Source organism: Canis lupus, chromosome 11 (genome assembly GCF_048164855.1).
Source record: "Canis lupus baileyi chromosome 11, mCanLup2.hap1, whole genome shotgun sequence".
Taxonomy (NCBI): domain Eukaryota; kingdom Metazoa; phylum Chordata; class Mammalia; order Carnivora; family Canidae; genus Canis; species Canis lupus.
In genome coordinates, this window is record NC_132848.1 from 48808216 (window position 1) to 48831273 (window position 23058).

Sequence of the window (23058 nt, forward strand, 5' to 3'; positions counted from 1 at the left end):
CAATAATCAGGTCCAATATTATCAGTGAGGGATACAATGAAGCACATTCTGGAAACTTTTTTTAAATTTCCTTTGTAGAAAGACAACACGCAACCTCAAGTGTACATCCACACCTGTACAAGCATGCAAACAGATACTTGCCGATTTTCTTCTGAGATTTCAATTAAACTCTTCTGCAGAAAATGAAGCACTGAAACAAAAAGAATATATCATGACAAAGCAGAACCTCCAACTGTAAACTTTAATGTCAGTATAAGAAAATATTTTAAGTCACTGTTACCTATAATGATATCATGGTATAGAAGTAGAAATTAAAAAGGAAGGGGCATGATGCATCTTAGTAATCTGCAAGACTCTACCCACTGCCAAGAAATTTAAAAGAACCAGTTCTAAAATGACTCATACAAGCAGTTACCCCCTCAGAATAAAACAAAATAGCAGGACTTACCATTTTTAAGAAGATTATTAACACCTGCTCTACCTGTAGGGATAAAAACATTAACACTGGTAAGGAGCCTCAGAACCAAAATTAACATCATTTAAAAAGAATGATGTAATGACAGAAAAAAAATACACAAAAAAGCTGGCTTACCCAAGTCAAAGTTCTCCATACAAGAAGATATATTGTCAATTACTTTCCTATAAGAGTATAGATCAGTAGTATTCAATTCTTCCTGAAGACGAGAAGTAAAACTTTGTATAGCCTCAGTTAGAAAAAATTCAGGTAGGCCATTTAGTGAGCTAGAAAAAGAATCAAGTATTAAAAATCTGACAACCGTGTGGTAAGTAGATGTATGGAGTGGGAAGGGAATCCTACAAATGAAGGAATTCTGAACTACCCCTTCAAAATACAGCCAGAAAATTTTAACTACATGCTCCAATCACTGAAACTCCCTGCTTCCATCTTGCTTCCATCCTCAAGAGAGTAGCCAGAGTGATATTATAAAAATACCATAGTAGTCTTCTACTAAAATCGTCCAACAATGTCCCTCTCAAATTAGTAACCATAGTGCTGACAATGACTTACCAGAGTCTACACACTCTAGCCCCACCATCATCTCACCAGCCTCATCTCAAATCTTGTTCATTTAGCTCTAGCTACATGGACTTCCTTGTTGTGACAATATACCAAAGCCTTTGCTCTTGCTATTTCCTCCACCTGACACTCTTCCTTCAAATAGACCCAACAATCATTCTCTCATCCCTGAGATCATGACCTAAGCCACCCAGGTGCTCTCCAGATGAAGTATTTTCAGAGAAGCAGGTAATTTTATACAATCTTATAGTAGAGAAAGCATACATAAGGAAGGCATGAAACTCAGAATTTTTTTTTTTTTTAAGATTTTATTCTGAGAGAGTGAGAGAGCATGAGCAGGGTGAGCCTGAGGGGCAGAGGGAGAAGCAGGCTCCCAGTTGAGCAGGGAGCCCAATGAGGGGCTTGATCCCAGAACTCTGGGATCATGACCTAAGCCAAAGGCAGACTCTCACCAACTGTGCCACCCAGGTGCCCCGAAACTCAGAAATCTATACAAAGAAAAACATTAGTGGGATTGATTACTAAGAAAGGTTTTGTAATTTTTATAAGGCAAACACATCCTAAAGAAAGTTCAAAGACAAGTAATAAAACAAAGGAATGGGGCACCTGTGTAGCATAGTCAGTTGAGATCCAACTCTTGGTTTTGGCTCAGATCATGATCTCAGGGTTGTGAGATTGGGCCCCACATGGGGCTCTCTGTTCAGCACAGAGTCTATTCTCTCTCTCCCTCTGACCCTCCCATTCATGCTTTCTTTAAATTAAAAACACAAATCTTAAAAACAAAATGAAAAGATCTTTAAAAAAACACCAAAGAAATATATTTAGAGCTCTTATACCCATGCCATGTTTTCTTTATTGGCAAAACCCACTTCTCACTAGAGAGGCTAAAGGTGTGAGAGTTTCCACTTCTCAGCCCTTCTTACAACCAGAAGGGTAAATGACCCAATCTTGACAACAGAAAGTGATGGAAAGTGTCCTGGAACCTTGTGCAAAGTGTTTTTCTCTCCAATAAAAAGAAATAGAGAAGAGGAAATTTTCTTTATTTTTTTCTGGATGCTGTCATGTCTGCATAAGGTGCCAGTAACTGCTACAGCCCCTTGTAGTTCTGAAGGAATATACAGGCAACACTTGGGAGAAAAAATGGAAAATATCAAGCTCTATGACATTGTTGACTACTTCCCCACAACCCTAGAACCGGCCAGTTATTTGATCATTTGCTCTTTGACACATTAAATACATTTACTTATATAAGAAAAAGAGAGTGCCTGAGTGGCTCAGTTGGTTAAGTGTCTGCCTTCAGCTCAAGTCATGATCCCAGGGTCCTGGGATGAAGTCCCACATCCGGCTCCCTGCTCGGCAGAAAGCCTGCTTCTCTCTCTCCACCTGCCTACTGCTCCCCCTGCTTGTGCTCTCTCTCTCTAAAATAAATAAAATCTTAAAAATAAATAAATTAATTAAAAAAGGAAAGAAAAGACATTCTAACAAGGAAATACAAAAGATACATAATCACAACTAGTCAAACTCTACATATTAAAAAATGTTCAATCTCACTAGTAATCTGGAAGTGAAAAGTAAAACAGAAGGTTATTTTTTTATCTATTAGATCTTAAATAGTTTAAAGATTGATATTATCTAGTGTGATAAAGATATGAAGACACTGGCACTCTCATTCATTGTTAGTAAGAGTATAAACTTGGAATAGCTTTTGGGAGTACAGTTTAGTAACATCTTTGGTGAAGAAATTCCACCTATAGGAATTTATCTCAGGGAAATACACATAACAATTATAGACATAATTAAGAATACCATGCATCATTGTTGGAATAATGAAAACAAAACTAAACACCAATAAATATATACATAAAATTGTTGGCATTACCCATATTATGGAATATTTATAGCTGTAAGAAAATATAAGGACTTTTGGTGGGAACATAAAATAATGCAGACATTATGGAAAATAAAGGAGGTTCCTCAGAAAATTAGTAATAGAATTACCATATGATCTAGTAATTCACTTCTGGATATGTATCCAAAAGAACTGAAAGCAGGGCCTCAAACAGATATTTACATACTCATGTGCATAGCAGCATTGTTCACAATAGTCAAGAGGAAGAAGCAACCCTGATGTCTATCAACAGAATAATGAATGAATACAATGCAGTGCATATGGACAATAAAATATAATCCAGCCTTAAAAAAGGACAAAGATCTTGCCACATGCTATCACATGGATGAACCTTGAGAACATTATGCTAAGTAAATAAGCCAATCAAAAAAAAGAAAAACACAAATATTCCACTTACATGTGGTAACTAAAGTAATTAAATTCATAGAAGCAGAAAGTAGAACTGTAGTAACCAGGAGCTCGGCAGAGGAGCAAATGAGGATTTACTATTTAATAATACTGGGTTTGGGGACGCCTGGCTGGCTCAGCAGTTGGGCAGCCGCCTTTGGCTCAGGTCATGATCGCGGTATGCTGGGATCGAGTCCCACATCGGGCTCCTGCAAAGAGTCTGCTTCTCCCTCTGCCTGGGTCTCTGTCTCTCTCTCTCTCTGTACCTCTCATGAATAAATAAAAATTTTTTAAATAAAATAAAATAATAACAATAATAATAATACTGGGTTTGGGTTTTTTTAAGTAAGATTTTACTTAAAAAAATAAATAAAGATTTTACTTATTTATTCTGAGAGACACAGAGAGGCATAGACATAGGCAGAGGGAGAAGCAGGCTCCATGTGGGGAGCCCGATGTGGGACTTGATCCCAGGACCCCAGGATCACGCCCTGAGCCAAAGGTAGACACTCAACCACTGAGCTACTCAGGTACCCCAATAATACTGTTTATAGAGTTTCAGTTTTGCAAGATGAAAAAATTCTGGAGATATACTGCAAGACAATGTAAATATACTTAATACTCAAAAATGATTAAGATGGAAAATTTTATGTTGTGTATTTTTTAACACCATTAAAAAAAACAAGGATTATACTGACATGAAAGTATCTCTAAGACCTTCTTCAGTGAAAAAAAAACAGGTTACAGAGCAGTGAGTAGAGTATAACCCCATTTATGTAAAAATAAGAAAACTATAATACAATACCCACACTAAACCCAAAGAAAAGGCCTCAGGATGTAGACACCAAAATGTTAAGTCATGACCTTTACTAAAGAAAGTAAGATATGCCAGAAACAACAAACCAGAAGGCTCACTTATTTTGTTCACTTCTATATTGCTTAAAGCCTTTACATCAAGCATATATTGCTGTATTACCTGTATAATTAAAAATTTTTTGGTTTTTTTTTTTGTTTTTTAAGATTTATTTATTTATTCATTCAGAAAGAGCAAAGAGAGAGGCAGAGACACAGGCAGAGGGAGAAGCAGGCTCCATGCAGGAAGCCTGATGTGGGACTTGATCCTGGTTCTCCAGGATCACACCCCGGGCTGCAGGCGGCACTAAACCGCTGCACCACCCGGGCTGCCCTAAAAGTATGTTTAAACCAAGAACAAGGGCAGCCCAGGTGGCTCAGCCGTTTGACACCGCCTTCAGCCCAGGGTGTGATCCTGGAGAGCCAGGATCGAGTCCCATGTTGGGCTCCCTGCATGGAGCCTGCCTTCTCCCTCTACCTGTGTCTCTGCCTCTCTCTGTCTGTGTCTCTCATAAATAAATAAATAAAATCTTTAAAAAATAATAAACCAAGAACAAATGGAAAAAAAGGAAAAAGTAATAGCAAGATGACAGATTAAACTTAACCAATAATAGCATTAATGTAAATTGACTAAACCAGGAGTCAGTAAACTACAGCCCATAGCCTGTTTTATTAAGGCCTGTGACCTAAAAAAAAAGCCATTCCACGTTTTTAAAAAGTTGTAATAAGTATAGACACCTGGGTGGCTCAGTGGTTGAGCATCTGCCTTTGGTTCAGGGTGTGGTCCCAGGGTCCTGGTATCGAGTCCCGCATCATGCTCCCCACAAGACAGCCTGCTTCTCCCTCTGCCTATGTGTCTGCCTCTCTCTCTCTCTGTCTCTCATGAATAAATAAATAAAATCTTATTTAAAAAATTTTTAATTAAAAAATAAATAAATAAAAATAAAAAGTTGTAATAAGTAAACAAAACAGAGACCATATAAACTGTTAGTGACGTATTTCAGTTCAGTTTTACCAAGCCAGGAGAACTTTAAATACTGATTACTTTTGGTCAAATTCAACATTTGTAATGTTTAACTTCCTTTCTTTTTTATCCTTACCTTGCTAAGACTTTCTTCAAGGGATTCTTTACACTCAGAGAAAGATAGATGCCTGCTAAAATATCCAAACAACTTCGAATAATGGGATCACATGCACCATTCTTATCTGCCTTCTCCAGTAAAGGCACAATCTACAATCCAAAAAATTCAAAATCACAGTAATTTTTTCTAAAATCAAGTATATAGAGCAAAGTAACATAGCCAAATACTCTTTTAAGTCTCAATTATAATGTGAAATATATTCTATAGTGCATTGTTGAGGATACCGATTTAAATACCTATTTTAGTAGTTTTTAACTTTTTAACCCATATCTCCAACTCCCATTTTACTCTCCAGACCGACCTCTATTAAGAATTAGACTTATTAATGGCTTAAGGTATAGGAATTCTGTTGCAATACTGAAAAACCAGTAATATATATAATTGCTTCCCCCCAAAATTATGCAAGTTCAAAAGGTAAACCCTAATACTGAAACACTGGTAAGGAGAGTCTTTATATTTTAAATTAACTTTTTAATATGTCTGCTAAAAAGTTTGAAAGGTTCAAATAGAGATAATTTTTAAAAATTTATCTCCACAGAAAAGATATGCACAATTGTCTCATTATCCTATAGCTTTCTAGCTCCAATGTTGGTGGAAGGCTGAATATGGCATCTACTGATACTCTGAATAAAATGAGATTATACAACAAACAGAAAAGGAAAGGAAAAACCTCTATTCTTTAATGACACATTGATATTAAATAATCGGGTGCCAAAAACTGTCAGTTAATTTTAAAAGTCCATAGTAGCATGATAATCTCAAGATGTATCCATGAATATCAATCCAGTCTTACCTGTTTAACATAATGGATTTGTGACACTCCATCAGTGAGTTGTACACAGTATAACAGCAAAGAAGCTAAATTCTTTCCTTCCACATCAGCCAAAACTAGATAACACACAAACAGAAATTTCTTCAAGGATCTAACAACATACGCACATGAGTTTGCCAAAAAAAAAAAAAAAGGCAGGCAGAACTTAGTCTGAAGACAGAATTTTTAGGAAACCATTTTACATGCAAAATTAAATGTAAAGAACATGGAAAAAATTAAATAGCAAGAGTCTGAACAAGATATTTAGTCTCAGAGATAAAAATACCCTGCAACCCAGGAAAGAAAGAAAGTAATGAAGTCAGAAATCACTTACATCTCAAAGTTTCAAGGTCTTGATGGCAAATAGTCAGTGCAGTTACTTGCATTTCTTTTTTCTTCTTTACACCCATTTTAAACAGAATTAATGGTAGTCACTGCAAAAAAAGAAGAGTTTATTTTTTTATTTTTATTTTTTTAAAAAGAAGAGTTTAAAGCATTGTCTAATTCAGGATTTCTGAACCTCAGTACTATTGGCATTTGGAGCAAGATAATTTTTTGCTATGGGGTATCATTCTATGTATTGTAGGATATTGAACAGGTTCCTGGCCTCTGCCCATTAGATGCCAGCAGCATCCCCTTCCCAGCAAGTTATGACAATCGAAAAATGCCAAATGTCTCCTGGAGACCAAAGTGGCCCCAGGTTGAGAATTACTGGTCTAAGGATTTTTGCTCCAAAAAAGAAAAACATTTTTTAAGCTCAACAAGAGTTTATTATTGTCTAAAGTTACTATTACCTATTATGACCCAGTCTTTGTATTTTAAAATACAGACAACCTTCAGGCACCTGGGTGGCTCAGTTGGTTGAACGTCTACCTTTGGTTCAGGTCGTGGTCCCGGGGTTCTGGAACGGAGTCCTGTGTCAGGCTCCCATGGGGAGCCTGCTTCTCCCCCTGCTTGTGCTCTCTCACACTCTGTCAAATAAATAAATAAAATCTTTTTAGGAAAATTTTACAATAAAAAATAAAATACAGCCAACCTTCATTTTAGTAATAAATAACAATAAAAAAAAATGGTGTGGTCTTTCTAAAAGTAAACTGGGCCCAACTAACCTCAGTGCCTTCCCAGTTAACCAGAGGTGTTTGGCCTGGAGACAAAAGGATGGGGACAAGTGCTATAAAGCAGCTGTTGTTGTTGGAGGACTGTCAGAAAAAGAGGAGATATTTTCTGTCTTGCTAAAGAATTAGGAAATGTCAGTGCAAGTTTCAATGAGGCAGATCCCTGCTTAATGTAAAGAAAGAACTCTCTAATCCACCTATGTATGGCACAGACTGCCTTGTAAGCAGAGAATTTCCCCATCCTGGAAATATCCCACCAGAAGTTGTATGAGGCCTCTGCAGCTGGACCCTTGCAATAGCCTCACAGATGGTCTATTCTCTTCTCCCTTGATTCTGAGGACTCCCCGCTTTTCACAGGCATCATAGCAATCTTTTTAAAACTCTAATCAAATCTAATTACTAGCTTGCTTAAAACTCTGCAAGGGATTCCAGTTACACTTAGAATTAAATCCAACTTGATACTTGAGACCTTGGCCTTCGAGGCACCAAGGAATTTGGTCCTGCCTTCCTCTGCATTTCATCTCAAATCAATCTTCTCTTCACCATCCGAGGGGCTTTGCCTTTCCTCATACCTCTGCCTGTTAATGCTTGTTCCACCAGATCTTTGCAAGATCTTTTTCCCATCTTTCAGGTGTCTTCTCAAATAGCACCTCCAATGAGAAGCCTTCCATGACCACTCAAACTATATCAAATGCCAGCACTCCAACTCACAGATCATTTCCATTACTCTATTTTCTCCATAGTACTACTACTACCTAAGACCGCAAGAACTTGTTTATTTATATATTGTCTGTCTCCCCCAGTAATAAACTCCACGAAGGCAGCAACTTTCATCTGTTTCACCCACTATTTTAATTCTCAATTCCTAAAACAGTACCTGGCATATATCCAGCGGTTAATAAACATCTGATGAATAAGCAAATGAATTAATTAACAAACATTGTCAGCGATGCATGCCTTTAACAACAGAAAAGTGCACTACCCGGTTATGTATATTCTGTATCTAAGTGACAAGCCAGTCCTGACACTGAAGAACCTGTGGTCCGTCTGCAAAGTAAGAAATCGATAGGGCACTGGAATGTGAAAAACCATTTAACAGAAAATAGTAATAAAAACGGACACTGCCAGAATGGCAAGGACAAGGGAAGAACTTGCAAAATGACATGATGAGGTCTAGCGTAATAATTGGGGATCGCTTCCTAGCAAAGTGGCCAATACAGAAACTTAAGAAGAGCTGGAGACAGATAAATGAGGAGACTACTCTCTCGTAAATGCTAAGTTTACAGCAGGATACGATCGTGGAACCCTAAAGACTACACAAAAATAGGTTCGGTGCTTATGCGTGCTCAACAGACGCCTGAACCTTTGTCCTGATGAACTGGGCTTCCCCAATCGGGGAAACTCCCGTGCCCACCCTACAACAGTGCTTCAGTGACGAGAAGATGCTCCGCAAATCGTACTCCCACTGGCTGCTTCGCTTCGGACCGCTGCCTCGCTCCCATCTACACCTTCCTGGCTGACTCCCACAAACGTTCTTTGTGCAGTTTCCGAACCACGTGGAGTCCGGAGAATGACAGGCGACCCAAAACACTGGTTCAAGTGCTGTCTCCATGGAGACCTAAGCGACCGGAAATCGGTAGAGCAACCGCCAAGACCTCGCGATAGCAAAGGACGAGAATTGGTGCGAATCCCCCGGCTGCCCCAGGAAAGTGGCGGAGGCGAGCAGTGCCGAGTCGCGCGCGCTACCGCGAGTCTGGCACACGGGACGCCCGGGAGCCAAACCTTGTGCCCGTGAGCGTCTAGGAAGAGTTCGCTGCCGTCTGGACGAGTACCGAAGCTGGTCTAGTTCTACGATGCCTCCGTGGCTCGCAACGTGGTCTGTTGACTACCGGGTCTGCGCAATGGGAGGGAGGCAAGGGAGACCCGAACAGACGTCATCGCGAGAACTGAGCGGCTGCGCTCTTCCAATCAGGAGTCCGGGGCGGTGGTGACGTCACCGGGAGCGGGTGTTAGCGAGCGGGTTTGGGTAGATGGCGGCTGTAAATAGAGCGCGCGGGGTACGCTCGCGGCGCGGGGCAAGCCCGCCGCTGGGAGGCCCTCCCGTCTCGGTCGCCTTAGGGCAGTGTAGACCTGGAGTACCTGGGCAGCACTTTAGCCTCCATCCGGGCATTCCACCCTCCTCCCACGCGGCCCGCCCAGCCCGGAGAAGGGGAGAAAACCGCCCCAGGGCTGTGAGAACCGGCGACCGTAGGGCCTGCGAGATGGGATCCTTCGGGCCTTACGCTGAAGCCACGCCAAGAGTTTTGGCTAAAACGAGAAGCGCCAAAATGAACTAACGCGTGTCGTGTCCCGAGTGCGTTTGTTGGTTCGTCAGGTGGTGAATGAGCGCGAACTGTCCGAGCTCCTGCCAGGCGGGGTGGCCTAGAAGTCATCAGACGATTCATTACCTTAGAAAGAAATCAGGTGCGGGACACCACGCTAGGAGCTGGGACAGAGGGTCGGGGTAAGGTCAGGACATAGAGACGGATGCTGTGCAAGGTGGCCAGTGTGGCGGGAGCCAACGGGGGAGGTTGTAGGGAAGCCCTGACGTAGGGCAGTGGGGCCGGGGAAGTTAGGTGATGTAAAGCCCCATTGCCCTATGTCAGGGCTTCTAACTCCGTGAAATGGGGAGTCATTTTGAGCCGAAGAGTGATAGGGTTGTCTATATTTCAAAAGAATCACTGGAGCTACTTTGTAGTGGAGGCTGGACGACCAGTAAGTGAGGAAGCTATTCTTGGAAACTAGTAAGATGCTAGTGACTCAAACCAGGGTGATAGCAGTGGAAAGAAAGTATGAGGGGTGGACAGGTTCTGGATTCTGACTTGAAAAGTAAGCTAACCCGATTTTTTTAAGGATAAGCTGTGGGGGGTGAAGAAAGAGGATTCAATGAGGATCCCAAGATTTCTGATTTGAGCAAGGGGAGGATGAAATTGCCATTATGGAGTGATGGGGCAAAAATTTGGAGTGTATTTGAATGGGTGTAAAACACACTGGGAGAGGAAATGTCAAGATCAAGTAGAAACAACTCTAGTACTTCCATTAGGGTCAAATAAATGGAGCAGTAACTATGGGAATTAGAGGCAATGAAGGTTTAGGTTTTAAAGGTTCAAATAGAAAAAAAATGTTTTAATTTTTAAAAAAGGTTCAAAGAGTAACGAGAAGATAGCCTTTTGTTTTTGCAAAGCCACTTAAGCTACCAACTTGAAACTAAATTAACTTCTCTGCTTGAGGTTTTCTAGACTACAGCATGAATTTAAGCCATGAACTTTTAAGTAGCTATTTATTTGTAAAAACGTATTCCAAGGGAATTTTTAAAGAGTCCATAATCCTTAGTATATAAAAGTGTAGAAACACTTAAATGACATCTTATTGTAAAAGTGGACTACATAAAATCATGAAAAATAATATGTCCATGTTTTGTTAAGTGTTAAGCTAAAGCTTTGGAAATAAGTACCTGTTGAAGCAGCATTGTCCCCTCAATTATGGAATGGATTTTTTTATACTTATTTAATGACACATTTTCACAGATAATGATTTTTAAAATTTTTGACACTTGACAGGACATTTGATTAAAATTTGATCTCTGAAAGCCACAAAAAAAAGGATATTTTTATCTAAGATTTTATTTATTCATGGGAGACATAGTGAGAGGCAGAAACAGGCAGAGGGAGAAGCAGGCTCCCTGCAGGAAGCCCAATGCGAGATTCGATCCCAGGACCCTGTGATCATGACCTCAGCCAAAGGCAGATGCTAAAGCACTGAGCCACCCGGGTGCCCAAAAAAGGCTTTAATTGCTTACTCATTTATTACTTATCCATAAAAGTCTCTATAGAAGCCAAACTACTTACCAACTCAAGCTAAGTTTCTTTTGTAAGTACTGTTTTGCATAACTGAAAAGCATAATATAGTCTGTCAGTTTTATAGTCCCATTACCTCCTAAAAAAAAACAGCTTATGGTAATCTGCAAGCAATACATGATTTACATAAAGAGTCCCTCATAAAAAGCCTTATTTCATATTTTCATGTCTAAAATGAAGTCCAAAAGCATATACTAGAGCTATGAATATTGTGTCATTTTTTAATAGAAGATGAAATCTTGCTGCTTGTTAATAAATGTTATTGTTTGTCCCCTAGTCTATGGAAGAAAGCAAAGTTCTTCTGTTATTTATCTTGCTGTATAATAAATTACCCCAAAACTTAATGTCTTCAAACACTACATTTTTACTTTTTACAGTTTCTCTGGGTCAGAAATTTAGCAGCATTGTGTGTGGCTGAGTGCTACTGGCCAGGAGTCTCCCATGAGCCTGCAGTCACCGGAAGATCTGGCTGGGGCAAGAGGAACCACTTCCAAGATGACTTAATCCAGCGTCTCTGGTTGTTGACAGGGGGCCTCAATCCCTTACCATGTGGGCTTCTCTTCAGGCTGCTTAAACAGTCTCATAACATGGTGTCAGGCCTTCCCCAGAATGAGCACAGGAAAGCAAGGTAGAAGCTTCGATGACATTGATGGCCCAGCCACGGAAGTTACACACCATTTCAAACAACATTCTGTAGTCACACAGGTTAGCTCTATTCATTGTGAGAAGGGTTGACAGAGAAGTGGATCAGGAGGCCAATGTAATTGGGGAGTACCATTTTGGAGGCTGGCTACCACAGTATTAGAACACATCTGCTGGGTTTTCCTCAATTCTTGAAATGTACTAGCTAAGGAATCACGACTACGAAATAATTTTTTTTTTAAGATTTATTTATTTATTCATGAAAGACAAGAGAGAGAGCAAGAGAGAGGCAGAGACACAGGCAGAGGGAGAAGCAGGCTCCACGCAGGGAGGCCAACGTGGGACTTGATCCCGAGACTCCAGGATCAGGCCCTGGGCCGAAGGCAGGCGCTCAACCGCTATGCTGCCCAGGTGTCCCAGAAAGGAAAATTTTAGATGCTTTTCCAACTTTCTCTTTTTCAGCTGTTCTGATCCCTTCCCGAATTAAGAGCACACATAGCAGTTTGTCTTCCATGTGACACTCCTTTTCCTTCCCCATACACCAGGCTCCAGCTGGAGTGGCCTTCTCAATAGTCCCTGAAAGCACTGCTCCATCCATGTGCATCCATCCATCCATCCTCTCTGCTGAAAGGGCCTTTCTTATTCTCACCTGAGAAACTGCAGCACACTTGAAGACCCGTCTCAAATGTCACATCCTCAATGAAACCTGACAAGAAATCCCTGTTCTGCCATACTTAGATTTTTGTCTCAGTTATAACAATGTCATTTTGTCATTTTGTCAGTACATGCTAGTTATTTGTATGCTTGTCAGTCTTCCTACAAGTCCTTCCAAGACAGGGACCATCTTTAGACCATGCCTAGTGCAGTGCGGAGCGTAAATAGCTCAGCAAATATTTGTTGGGTTAGGGTAATGGCTATCGTGTTCTTTACAGTGTTAATTGGCAGTGGTGCTTATTTTACCACCATGTGGCAACAAACTATGGAATTATTTCTACCTTTGAATAAGGAGTTCAGCCAGGATGAATATTCACCAAATTGTAGTCTGTGGTTTTTTGGGGAGTAGAATTACAGGAGGCCCTCATTTTCCATGCTATTTCGGCATTGTTTGAATAATAGTATGTTTTTTCATGTGGGATATAGCACTCATACAGGAAATAAGTATTTACAAAGAAATTTTAGCTTATTAACTTCCTACCCAAAAGTATGTTAGAATAACTTGTTGACTCAAATTAGTTAATATACACATTCAAATAGAAGATTACTTTGTGAAAATTGAGCAATTTTATTCACACAGTGCTCAGTACTGCACTAGGCAGTAATCCCAACTCTGGAATATGTTGGTATTTTGATAGGGATTGCATTAAATCTATAGATTGCTTGGGTGGTATGGACATTTTAATAATATTGACTTTTCCAATCCATTAGCATGGAATATCTATCTATTTGTGTCATCTTTAGTTTCTTTTATCAGTGTTTTATAGTTTTCAGAGTACAGGTATTTCCTTGGCTAAGTTTATTCATAGGTATTATTTTTGGTGTAATCATAAATGGAATTGTTTTCAATATCGTGTTTTTAAAATTCAGCATTATTGCTGCTTATGCCTTTTACATCAAAAAACCAAATATTTAAAAGAAAATTTAAGTAAGTCAGAAATGAAGTAATAAGGAAAAATATTTATAAAATAATATGACCTAAAAATATTGGAACAGAAAATTATGTATACATTATGTTTACAACTTCATAAAAATATAGATACTGTGAATAAGGGTTGGAAGAGAATGTGTTTGGAAAAGTAGTTTATTAAGCTGGTAAGATTGAGTGAACATTTTTTCTTCTTAAACTGCCTTTAATGTTGTAACACTGGGTTAATAAACTTTTCTTTTAAGGCCTGTTTTTGTAATCACCAAAAAGTTAACATTTTTTACTATTTGAATTATGTTACTGTCATTTTATTTTATTTAGATTTTATTTATTTTTTTGGTGGGGAGTGAGTAGAGAAGGGCAGAAGGGGAAGGAGAGGGACAAGCAGACTCTGTGCTGAGTAGGAAGCCTGACATAGGGCTGCATCTCACAACCCTAAGATCACTACCTGAGCAGAAATCAAGAGTCAGCCGCTCAACCTCCCAAGCCACCCAGGTGCCCGTGGTACTGCCTTTAAAGAAAGGCAACAATTGTGTAGGGCGCAGATAGAAAAAAACAAAAATTTTAAATACATAGCACCATCCTTGACTAAAATGCTTTTGAAAAGAAAATAAATATTTTTCATTCTTGTTTCAAAAAGCAATCCTGGAACACCTGGGTGGCTCAGTGGTTGGGCATCTGCCTTTGCTGGGGGCGTGATCCCGGTCCCAGGATCGAGTCCCTCATCAGGCTGCCTTGCGGGGAGCCTGCTTCTCCCTCTGCCTGTGTCTCAGCCTCTCTCTCTCTCTCTATGTCTCTCATGAGTAAATAAAATCTTTTTTAAGAAAAAAGGTAAAGATTGTGTTGAATTTTTGATACCCATACTTTTTTTTTTTTTTGGCAAGATACCCATACTTATCCTGACTTCGTGCTTTAGGTTTCTGGAGCAGAGCAGATTGCTATTATTTACTTCCAGCAAACAACAGTTGCATGGTTCCCCAATGCTCAAATCCTTATCCCTCAGATGACCTGAGAACCAGTTGAATAAAACTCTACATATGAACAATGTGTTATAGGTGAGGATCCTCCCAACATGAATCTCGGCACTTAAATAGAAGGGAGAGACAGCTATCCTCTTCTCAGAGAGTGTCCTTGGAGATATAATAGGAGAAATCCTGGATTCTCTTAACCCTTTGGAGTATAAATAAATTTTTCCAGGGGAAAGATAAACCTAGTGTCTGTCTCCAGCTTTACTACCCAGAGATGCACCTACAAGTCTCATTCCTCCCAAGAAGTGTAAACACAAAACACATATATCCAAGAGGTGAATCTCTGTAATTTACCTCCTGTAGGTGTTACAGAATGAATGTTGTATAAATTTTATGTATGTATAGTAAATCTTTTCTGCATGTGTCACAGAGTTCTCTCACTAATCAGTCATAAATTAACCTTCCAAGACTTGATTTTAGTCCAAGTCCCCAGTAAAATTTGCTTAGATAGCCCTAACTGTGCAAAAAGATAAAAATAATTTTCTTTATTGCTCCACAGATTGGTTAGAACATCCCAAAACTCGTATGTAATTTCTGAAACTCCTATCATTCTTTTTGTGTTATTTTGAATGCATAAGAAAATCAGCCTTGCTGTTTATGGACTGACTTTGCTTTTGGCCGATGATCAATTGATCACTCTCTTTGATCCTATCTGCCATGTCTTAACAGTTACTTTTAATGGTTCCCCAAACTCAAATCCAATTACAAGGGATAAAGATTTCTATACCACTGGATATCCTGAGAAAAATGTTCTAAAAAGAACACCCAGGAGTGCCTGAGTGGCTCAGTTGGTTAAGTGTCTGCCTTCAGCTCAGGTCATGATCCCATGATCCCAGCCCCACATCGGGCTCCCTGCTCACAATGGAGAGTCTGCCTCTTCCTCTCCCTCTGCTGCTCCCTCTGTGCTCTATTGCTCTCTGTATGTCAAAATCTTAAATAGAAATGTCCAAAAAGATTTCAAAAATATGAGCTATACCAAAAGAAGAAACAAGTATATGGCCTCCCAAGGTGATTTCTCTAGTGGGGACTATTCTCATTTGGATATGTAAGTTCCATGCTGTTCTATATATATATATTTTTTTTTTTTTTAAATTCACACAGCTTTTTATAAGAAACATAAAGGTGTGTTCTGATCCTGACTTGTCACTAGCATTAATCCTTAACTTTTGAAGGTAACCTATGAAGTAAATCTTGCCTACAAGTGAATGGACTGTTCTTCCAACCTTGCCACAAATGAATGGAATATTCTTTTTCTAATATCTATACTGTTGCACTCTAAGAGCTGCTGTAATACCTTTCTTTTGCCCTAAGGTATAAGCAAGACACCATAAAGGTAGCTAGCTAATCCAATACTGGTTACTTGGGCTTAATGCACATTGATGATATCATACCTAGGTGATAATCAGGGACACAAGAACTCCAGTAGCAGTAATACCAAGTGGGCATAAGCAACCTTATCCCGACCTCTCCGTTCACAGCAGCTCTCAGCAGGCACATGAATATATAATAGGAACAGGGCCTGGCCCCTGGGGTGAAGAGTGTGCCAAGGGAATGGTAGGCAGGACTTCAGGGCAGGGATCTAGGCTCATAAAGCAGTAGCCCAATGGAAATAAAGACTGCTTCTCAGTAGACAGCCAGGGGAACCCAGAACTCACTCCTAACAGCCAGGTATTGGTCTATCTCAAATCCGAGTGGCCCAGCCACAAAAGGAATGAACTAGACCTGAACATTTCAAATGGTATGCTTAGCTGACTGGTGGTGTTACAAATGGTCAACAATACACCAAGATCAACATCCCTCAGCCTTCAGGTAAGTCAGACCATGGCTGGGGATCCTGACACATACCATCTATCCATTTATCTGCGTGCTATTCCATATTCTTATTTTCTCTGTCTGTAATGAGAAGCCCTGGACAAGTTCTTTCAGCCTTGAGGACAAGAGCTGATCAGTTTGGGGTCATTTTTTTGGAGATACAAAGTTTAATAACCCAAATACTCATGTTCAGCTGCTGTACATGCAGGCCATAGGCATGAAAGGTACCTAAGTGGATTTAAAAGATGATTAAAAGGCCAGATCCAAAGCTTCTTGCTGAGCAGGGAGCCCGACAGGTTCAATTCCAGGACCCTGGGATCATGACCTGAGCTGAAGGTAGACGTTTAACAAACTGAACCACCCAGTCGCCCCTCAACTTTATTTTAAAGTAATACACAAAATACTACACACAAAAAATAGTATTTTCCTTCAACTGAATGCTTTGCCCTAGTATTGCATGGTACCACCTCTGTGGCAGCATAGAAATTTAGAGCTTACAGCCTACTTGCCTAGAACTACTATGCCAGGGCTCCTGCCTACCTTGGTCGAAGTTAACTTAGAACAGGGTGAGGCTCTGCCCACCAGAGAGAGAGAGAGGGAGCACTTGAGCTGGGAGGGATGGGACAGTTAGGGCTGACAAACCATAGCAACAATGGCTGTCACTCCTGGAACATTCAGCAGGAGCCACATCACCTCAGTCCTTTACACTGTCAGCTCAGTTAATTCTCACACAAACATATGGCTAGTTACTGTCTCCATTTCACAAATGAGAAAACTGATTTTCCTAGAGATTAAGGGAAAGGATTGAATCAGAGCCAAGTGTGAAGCTTTACCACCAACCTATAAACTATTTGACTTCTCTGAGCCTCAATTTTCTCACTTTTTAAAAAACAGTTCTAGGGGCACCTGAGTGGCTCAGTCAATTAAGCACCTGCCTTCAGCTCAGGTCATAATCCTGGGTCCTGGGGTGCAGCTTGCGTCAGGTTCCTCGCTGAGCAGGGAGTCTGCTTGTCCCTTGCCCTCCATCTCTGCTCCTTCCCCTACTTGTGCTTTCTCAGTCTCTCAAATAAATCAAGAAAATCTTTAAAAATTTGTATAAGTTAGAAACAGCTGTAATAATGCCTACTTTGCTACATTGCTGTGAGAATTAAATGAGATAGCACATGTAAGGTGCCTATCCTAGTTCCCGGAACATAATACAAATTCAACAAATGATCTGCTATTTTTCTCATTCACATTTGACCCTAGACCTGTAACCTCTCCAACTCACTCTCAATTTTCAGAACTCTCTCTGGTAAACTGCATCAAGTCTTTCCAAAGATGCCCATGTGGTAATACAGGGACCTGTGAATATTTTACCTAACATGGAAAAAGAGGTTTTGCAGATGGGATTATTTTAAGGATTTTGAGGTGAGATTATCCTGGATTACCTGGGTGGTCCATTGTAATCAGAGGGATCCTTATGAGAAAGAGGCAGGAGGACCAGCATCAGAAAAAAGAAATGCGGTAACAGAAGCAGGGGTTACAGTGATGTGCTCTGAGGATGGAAGGAAGGGCCACCAGCCAAGGAACACAGTCCAGCTGACACCTTGATTTCTAACTGGGTAAGACCCATTTGCGGCTTCTGAGCTCCAGAACTACAATATAATAAATGTGTATTTTAAGGTACTAAGTTTGTGGTATTTGTTGCAGTAACAATAAGAAATTAATACTTTCCCTAACTGAAAAAGGAGCGAGCGGACGCCAGGCTGCACACCTCCGCTGAGGTCAGTACCCGGGAGCGGTCCTCACCTGGCTGACTGTCCCCATCACAGCTGGTGAAACTAAACCTATGCTGCTGGAGTTTTTGAGTTTTCGGCTTATTCTCCAAAAGATTTCTCTTTTTTTAATTAAGGGACAGATTTTGAGGAGATTTTGAGGAGAAAAGAAACATGGGACAGAGAAGTCGGAAATAGAAAATACAAATGCAGGCTGTTTTTACTAGTTGTTTTATAACCACAGCAAACTGGTACAGAGAATAACCGGTACAAACATCACAAGTTTCAAGGACGTTAGTGTTCCTTTAGCACAGATAGGTCTTTGGAATTTAGGCTACAGTCCTTGTTTTGGGGTGGATCACTGGGTCCCTGGCAGGGTCCCTGCTTTAAGCCGGATTTGAACAGAGGACCATGCAGCAGAAGTGGTTGGATTCATGTGTCACAAGACTGCTGAAGCTCCTCCCCTTGGGGAACAGCATCCTCCTCTAAGTGGTACCTCTCGGCCCCTGAGTGACAGGCTCCAGAAGTCCGGTGGCCTGTCCAGTCACGTCTACCTCTTTGATCCCCTACTTTCAGTGGCACGTGGTTCTAAACCTGCCCCAAACTGCCCTGGCTTGGCTGGCCCTGGCCTCTTCCTAACACCTGCCACCAGTGTGGCAATGGGTGAATCCAGGCAGTGAGGTGACCATCCCATCACAGTGTGAAAAATCCGGCCACACCCCACTCTCCCTCCTTGGTCTCACAGCACATACACAGGCCAGGGCAGTAGTTGGGGATCCTTGGAAGAAGTACACCAAACTGTCCGTACCCCAGGGTGCAGGAACCTCAGAGGGGTGGGGGCACAGGCCCAGGAATAGCTGCTCTGTGGCGCCTAGGAGCCTGGCTTGGACTGGAGCGTAAGTATCAGGAGCCAGGACCTCCTTGCAGGACATCACACCCCATCCCACCCCAGCCCTCAGCCTGGGAGCCAGGAAAGTCCCTCCACCTTATGGACTAGGGAAGAACGCAAGCACTCCCTTCAACCAGGCCCCAGTAATTTTCATGTATTCCTCACAACAGACTGTGAAGTGCCATTCTCATTTTACTGGAGAAAAAAACAGTTCAAATGGAATAAAGTGGCCAGTGTGCGGTGGTTCTGATGCTTAGATGCTTACTCTGTCCATTATATTCCAAGCGCTCCTTTTTATATGCAAATGAGGCCAATTGTGTCGGTGACACTTTCCTACAAAATGAAACAATGTCATAATTACGAAGGCTTGGGAATTGATGGTATTAAATGAGTAATTTGGATTTAATGTTAAATCCTGGAGTATGTGACCTAGGTCCAGAAAGAGTGCCTTTCCAAGTGTCACCTCTGCCATCTACTGGTCAAATGACAATATAACTAAAACAAGTGGGTATTGATATTATCATCACATAGAAGTGTGCATGCCCCTAAGGCTGGGTGAATGATTTTGAGTGTGGACTCTGACTTTTAGGGCCTGAGATGACAAAGTAAAATGTTAAATATACAGATAAAGGTCAGATGTTTTCCACAATAATCTCCGCTCAGGATGAGGAACCTCATAGTTTACAATGGAAGAGCCCATTCATCCATTTGTTCAACAAATATTTATTAAACATGGTCTTAAGTCTGTTTCCCAGGAAACAGATTCTAGACAGAGGTTTGTGGAAAAGAGGGTTTCTGGGAAGTACTCTTAAGAATAAACCCCAGGAAGGCTTGGGGGAAACAACTGATCAGAGAAGGTTGAACAGAAATGAATTTGCCACAGAGGACTTTAGCCAATCCTACCAGGAGCTCTGGAGTTGGCTTGCCAAGGGACAGAGCCTCTGTCCTTCTGCATCGACCAGTTATTTGATCAGTGAGCTATATCAGCTAACACTAGCCACATCTAGGGGAGTGAGGGCCTTGGTCTTGAATGGGGGATCTGGGAAGCACACCACCCCATCTACTGCAGATCCCTGCTATATCCTGGGCATCGTGCCATGGTCTAGGGACGTGATATTGAACAAAACAACATCCTTGCCTTCAAAGGCACCCAGGAGTGCTAAGTTAAAAAATAAAATAAATGTAAAAAAAAATCCAGGAATTAGAAAATTATCTTGTAGCTAGAAAATGTATCCCATAAGCTTAAGTGAACAACAAGGAAAAATCCTTGCTTCTTAGGGATGGTAATAAAGAAAGTTGAAAATATTTAGGATGCAAAGTGAATTCACTCTCTGAAGATGTAAAAATTAACGATGAAGGAAGAAGTTTGTGCAAAAACAGTTCTAGAGAAACTTGCCTATGAAATGCAACTAGAGCAGTGGGAGATCACTTTGGCATTCCTCTGCAGCAACGGTGGATCCCTCCAGCTCTACCCAAGAATGGGTGATGGCGTTTTCCCTCTATGCCCGCAAGTGTTCTGAGCTATTGGTAAGAAGGCTGCCCATAGGCAGATGTCATTCCTGAGTGGCAGGGTGGGGGTGGGCTGCTGATTTGGGGTTGTTCTCCCCAGACATAGCACTTTGGTACAGTCAGGAAAGGCAGTTCCTTGGTGCCTGCTCAGGCAGAGCCAGGGCAGTCCTGAGGCTGATTCTGCTCCTGTCCATTGAGAATCCTCCCACCGGATACTATTGTCTCTTCCTCCTCCACATCCCCTTGTCCTTCCTCCTCCCCACTTGTGGCATCTTTATTTCATCTCTGAGAAGAAGTACTTGGACTTGCCTATTATCCCAGGCTGCTACGTGCAGCAGGACGATGCTCTCTATACCTGGAGCTCATTAGGGCTTACATTCTTGAAATACACGAAACTATTTCTTTGCCATGAGTTTCGGAGAAATTATGTGAGACTTACAAAGCCAAAATTCACCTCCTTGTCCCCTGGTTTAGTTGTGGTATCTAATCTCTGAGGCAAGAGGGAGGGAACTGTCTCAGAGGTTTGGCTGAAACAGAGGACTACAACAGGTACTGCTGACAGTTCTAAAATGTCTTTTCGGAGCTCCGGGTGCTACCCTTCAAACATCCTCATTTGATGTTCTGCCACAAACTCCTCTCTGTTTTCCTCACTTCCACCCAACTAGCTCCTCCTGGATTCCCTTTGTGAGCTCATGCCCTACAGGAATCTTTCTTTCCCTCAAACACTACTCCCTCCCCGCCCCCTTGATGATTAATCATCAGATTCTAGATAGTTGTATATTTGCTGTCACTGCCCCAGCTAGACACTGCTAACAACCTCTTTATGTGTCCCTGTAGAGCAGAGTTTCTTGACCTCAGCACTATTGACATTTGGGTTTGGATCATTCCTTCTGGAAGTGTTCTCTGCATCGTAGGATGTTGAGCAGCATCCCTGGCTACTACCCACTAGATGTCAGTAGCACCCCTTAGTCGTGGCAATCAAAAATGTCCCAACCACTGCTGTGCCAAGCCATATTGGAGCCTGAGGTAAAAGGAAAAATGTGTGCCCTGTGTACACTTAGCAAAATGTCCTCTCATAGTCTGAACCAAGTGTGAAAAGTTCATGAAAGTTTTGAAACAACAACAAAAAGACTAAATTCACTCTACACTGATGTAAAATTTGAAAGGCAGAAAACAAACACCAGAAACCATTACAGAGGAAATTTTGTAAGGCCCAGCACAAAATGAAAATACAGGGCTCCTTCTTTAAAAATGATGAGGAATTTTAAAACAGTGACAGAAGAATGTTAAACCAAGTGTGGGGCCTTTCTAAGTATAGGGTCCTTCTGAATGTGGGGCCCTATTCAACTGCATAGTTCTCATATCCATGAAGCTCAGCCTGAATCCCATGTTACCCAATCTGCCTGATGGGGAATGTGACACTATGTGGGCCCTGGGAACCCCAAGCTGATTGGGAACAACTGTTCCCATTGCACAATAACACAGCATCCTGGAACAAATAGCATTGTGAATTTTTGGCATTAATTTTTATTTTAAAAATATTGCATTAAAATATTATTTATCTTGATTACTGAGGATTTTAAAAAATATTTATTTATGTGGGGAGAGAGGGGAAGAGGGAGACAGAGATCTTAGGCGGACTCCCCACCGAGCATGGAGCCCCATGCAAGGCTCTGTCTCATGACCCTGAGATCAGGATGCTTAGCGCACGACCCCGAGCTTATGACCTTGACTGAGATGATGACTTGAGTGGAAACCAAGAGTCAGACACTTAACTGGCTAAGCCACCCAGGTGCCCCTTGATTCCTGATGATTTGGGCACCCTTTTAAATTTTACACCTGACTTTCTCACTTGCTGCCCCCTAATCCATGACTTTGTCAGATGCTCCCTGCTGATTTAGAGGAGTGATTTAGAGGAGCCAAACTCTGGCTGGTATGAAAAATTCCTGGGAAGCGTGTTAAGACACAGCCTGGTGGGCCCCTCACCCAGTTTCTGATTCAGTAGGTCTGGGGTGGGGACTGGGGATTTGCATTTCTAACAAGTCCCCAGATAATGTTGCAGCTGCTAGTCCAGAGCACATTGAGAACCACTGCTTTCAAGCCATCCTTCATGTGCCAGCGAGAGCTATGTTTCCAAAATACAAGGCACCTCTGTGCTAAACTCTTCATGGATCTCATGGCCTCTAGAATACACTAGATGCTCCTTGGCCTGCAGTCCACCTTTCCAGTCCTTTCTTGTGTCTCACTTGGTGCTCTAGTACGATGGGACTGAATGACTCTTACTCAAATCATCTGTCATCATCCCTGGAAGCCTTTCTAAAGCCTCTAGGTTGAGCTAAGTGCCTTTCCTTCGTCCTCCTACTGCATAGTGAATATACCTTTCTGTTAGCATTTAACTTTGTACTGAAATTATCTGTTTGTGTGAATTCCTACCCCATCAGATGGCAGGATCCTGGAGGGGTTACCTTTATTCTTCTAGTCACTGTTTACCTTCTGTGACAAAGAAGTCCTCCAAGTAGCATCTAATGAACTCAGCTGAACTGACCTGAACACCATTCTGTGTTACAGCTCAGTAAAAATAGAGAAAAAGAATACAATCTTGAGTGACAGCTAGAGATATAAATGCATAAG

At 41.3% G+C, this 23058-nt stretch overlaps 1 protein-coding gene and 1 long non-coding RNA gene across 8 annotated transcripts in view; one reads left to right on the forward strand and one right to left on the reverse strand.

Moving 5' to 3' along the window:
* Positions 1 to 9180, reverse strand: part of THADA (THADA armadillo repeat containing) — a 332010-nt gene extending 322830 nt beyond the window's left edge. For 5 of the 7 annotated variants that reach the window (XM_072768181.1, XM_072768180.1, XM_072768179.1 and 2 more), the window contains exons 1-8: positions 9035 to 9180; positions 7011 to 7108; positions 6472 to 6571; positions 6120 to 6214; positions 5285 to 5415; positions 593 to 741; positions 449 to 481; positions 142 to 190 (exon numbers count right to left, since the gene is read on the reverse strand). In XM_072768181.1, coding sequence (XP_072624282.1) covers positions 142 to 190; positions 449 to 481; positions 593 to 741; positions 5285 to 5415; positions 6120 to 6214; positions 6472 to 6547 — 533 coding nt within the window. In that variant the 5' untranslated portion in view covers positions 6548 to 6571; positions 7011 to 7108; positions 9035 to 9180. Of the gene's footprint in view, positions 1 to 141; positions 191 to 448; positions 482 to 592; positions 742 to 5284; positions 5416 to 6119; positions 6215 to 6471; positions 6572 to 7010; positions 7109 to 8666; positions 8862 to 9034 lie in introns of those variants that run through there. The other 2 variants (XM_072768177.1, XM_072768176.1) reach the window with 2 other exon arrangements.
* LOC140600135 (uncharacterized) lies at positions 8476 to 13724 on the forward strand. The gene is made up of 2 exons (XR_012003314.1): positions 8476 to 9715; positions 11526 to 13724. It is a non-coding gene; the product is annotated as an uncharacterized lncRNA (long non-coding RNA).
* The last annotated feature ends 9334 nt before the right edge of the window (positions 13725 to 23058 follow it).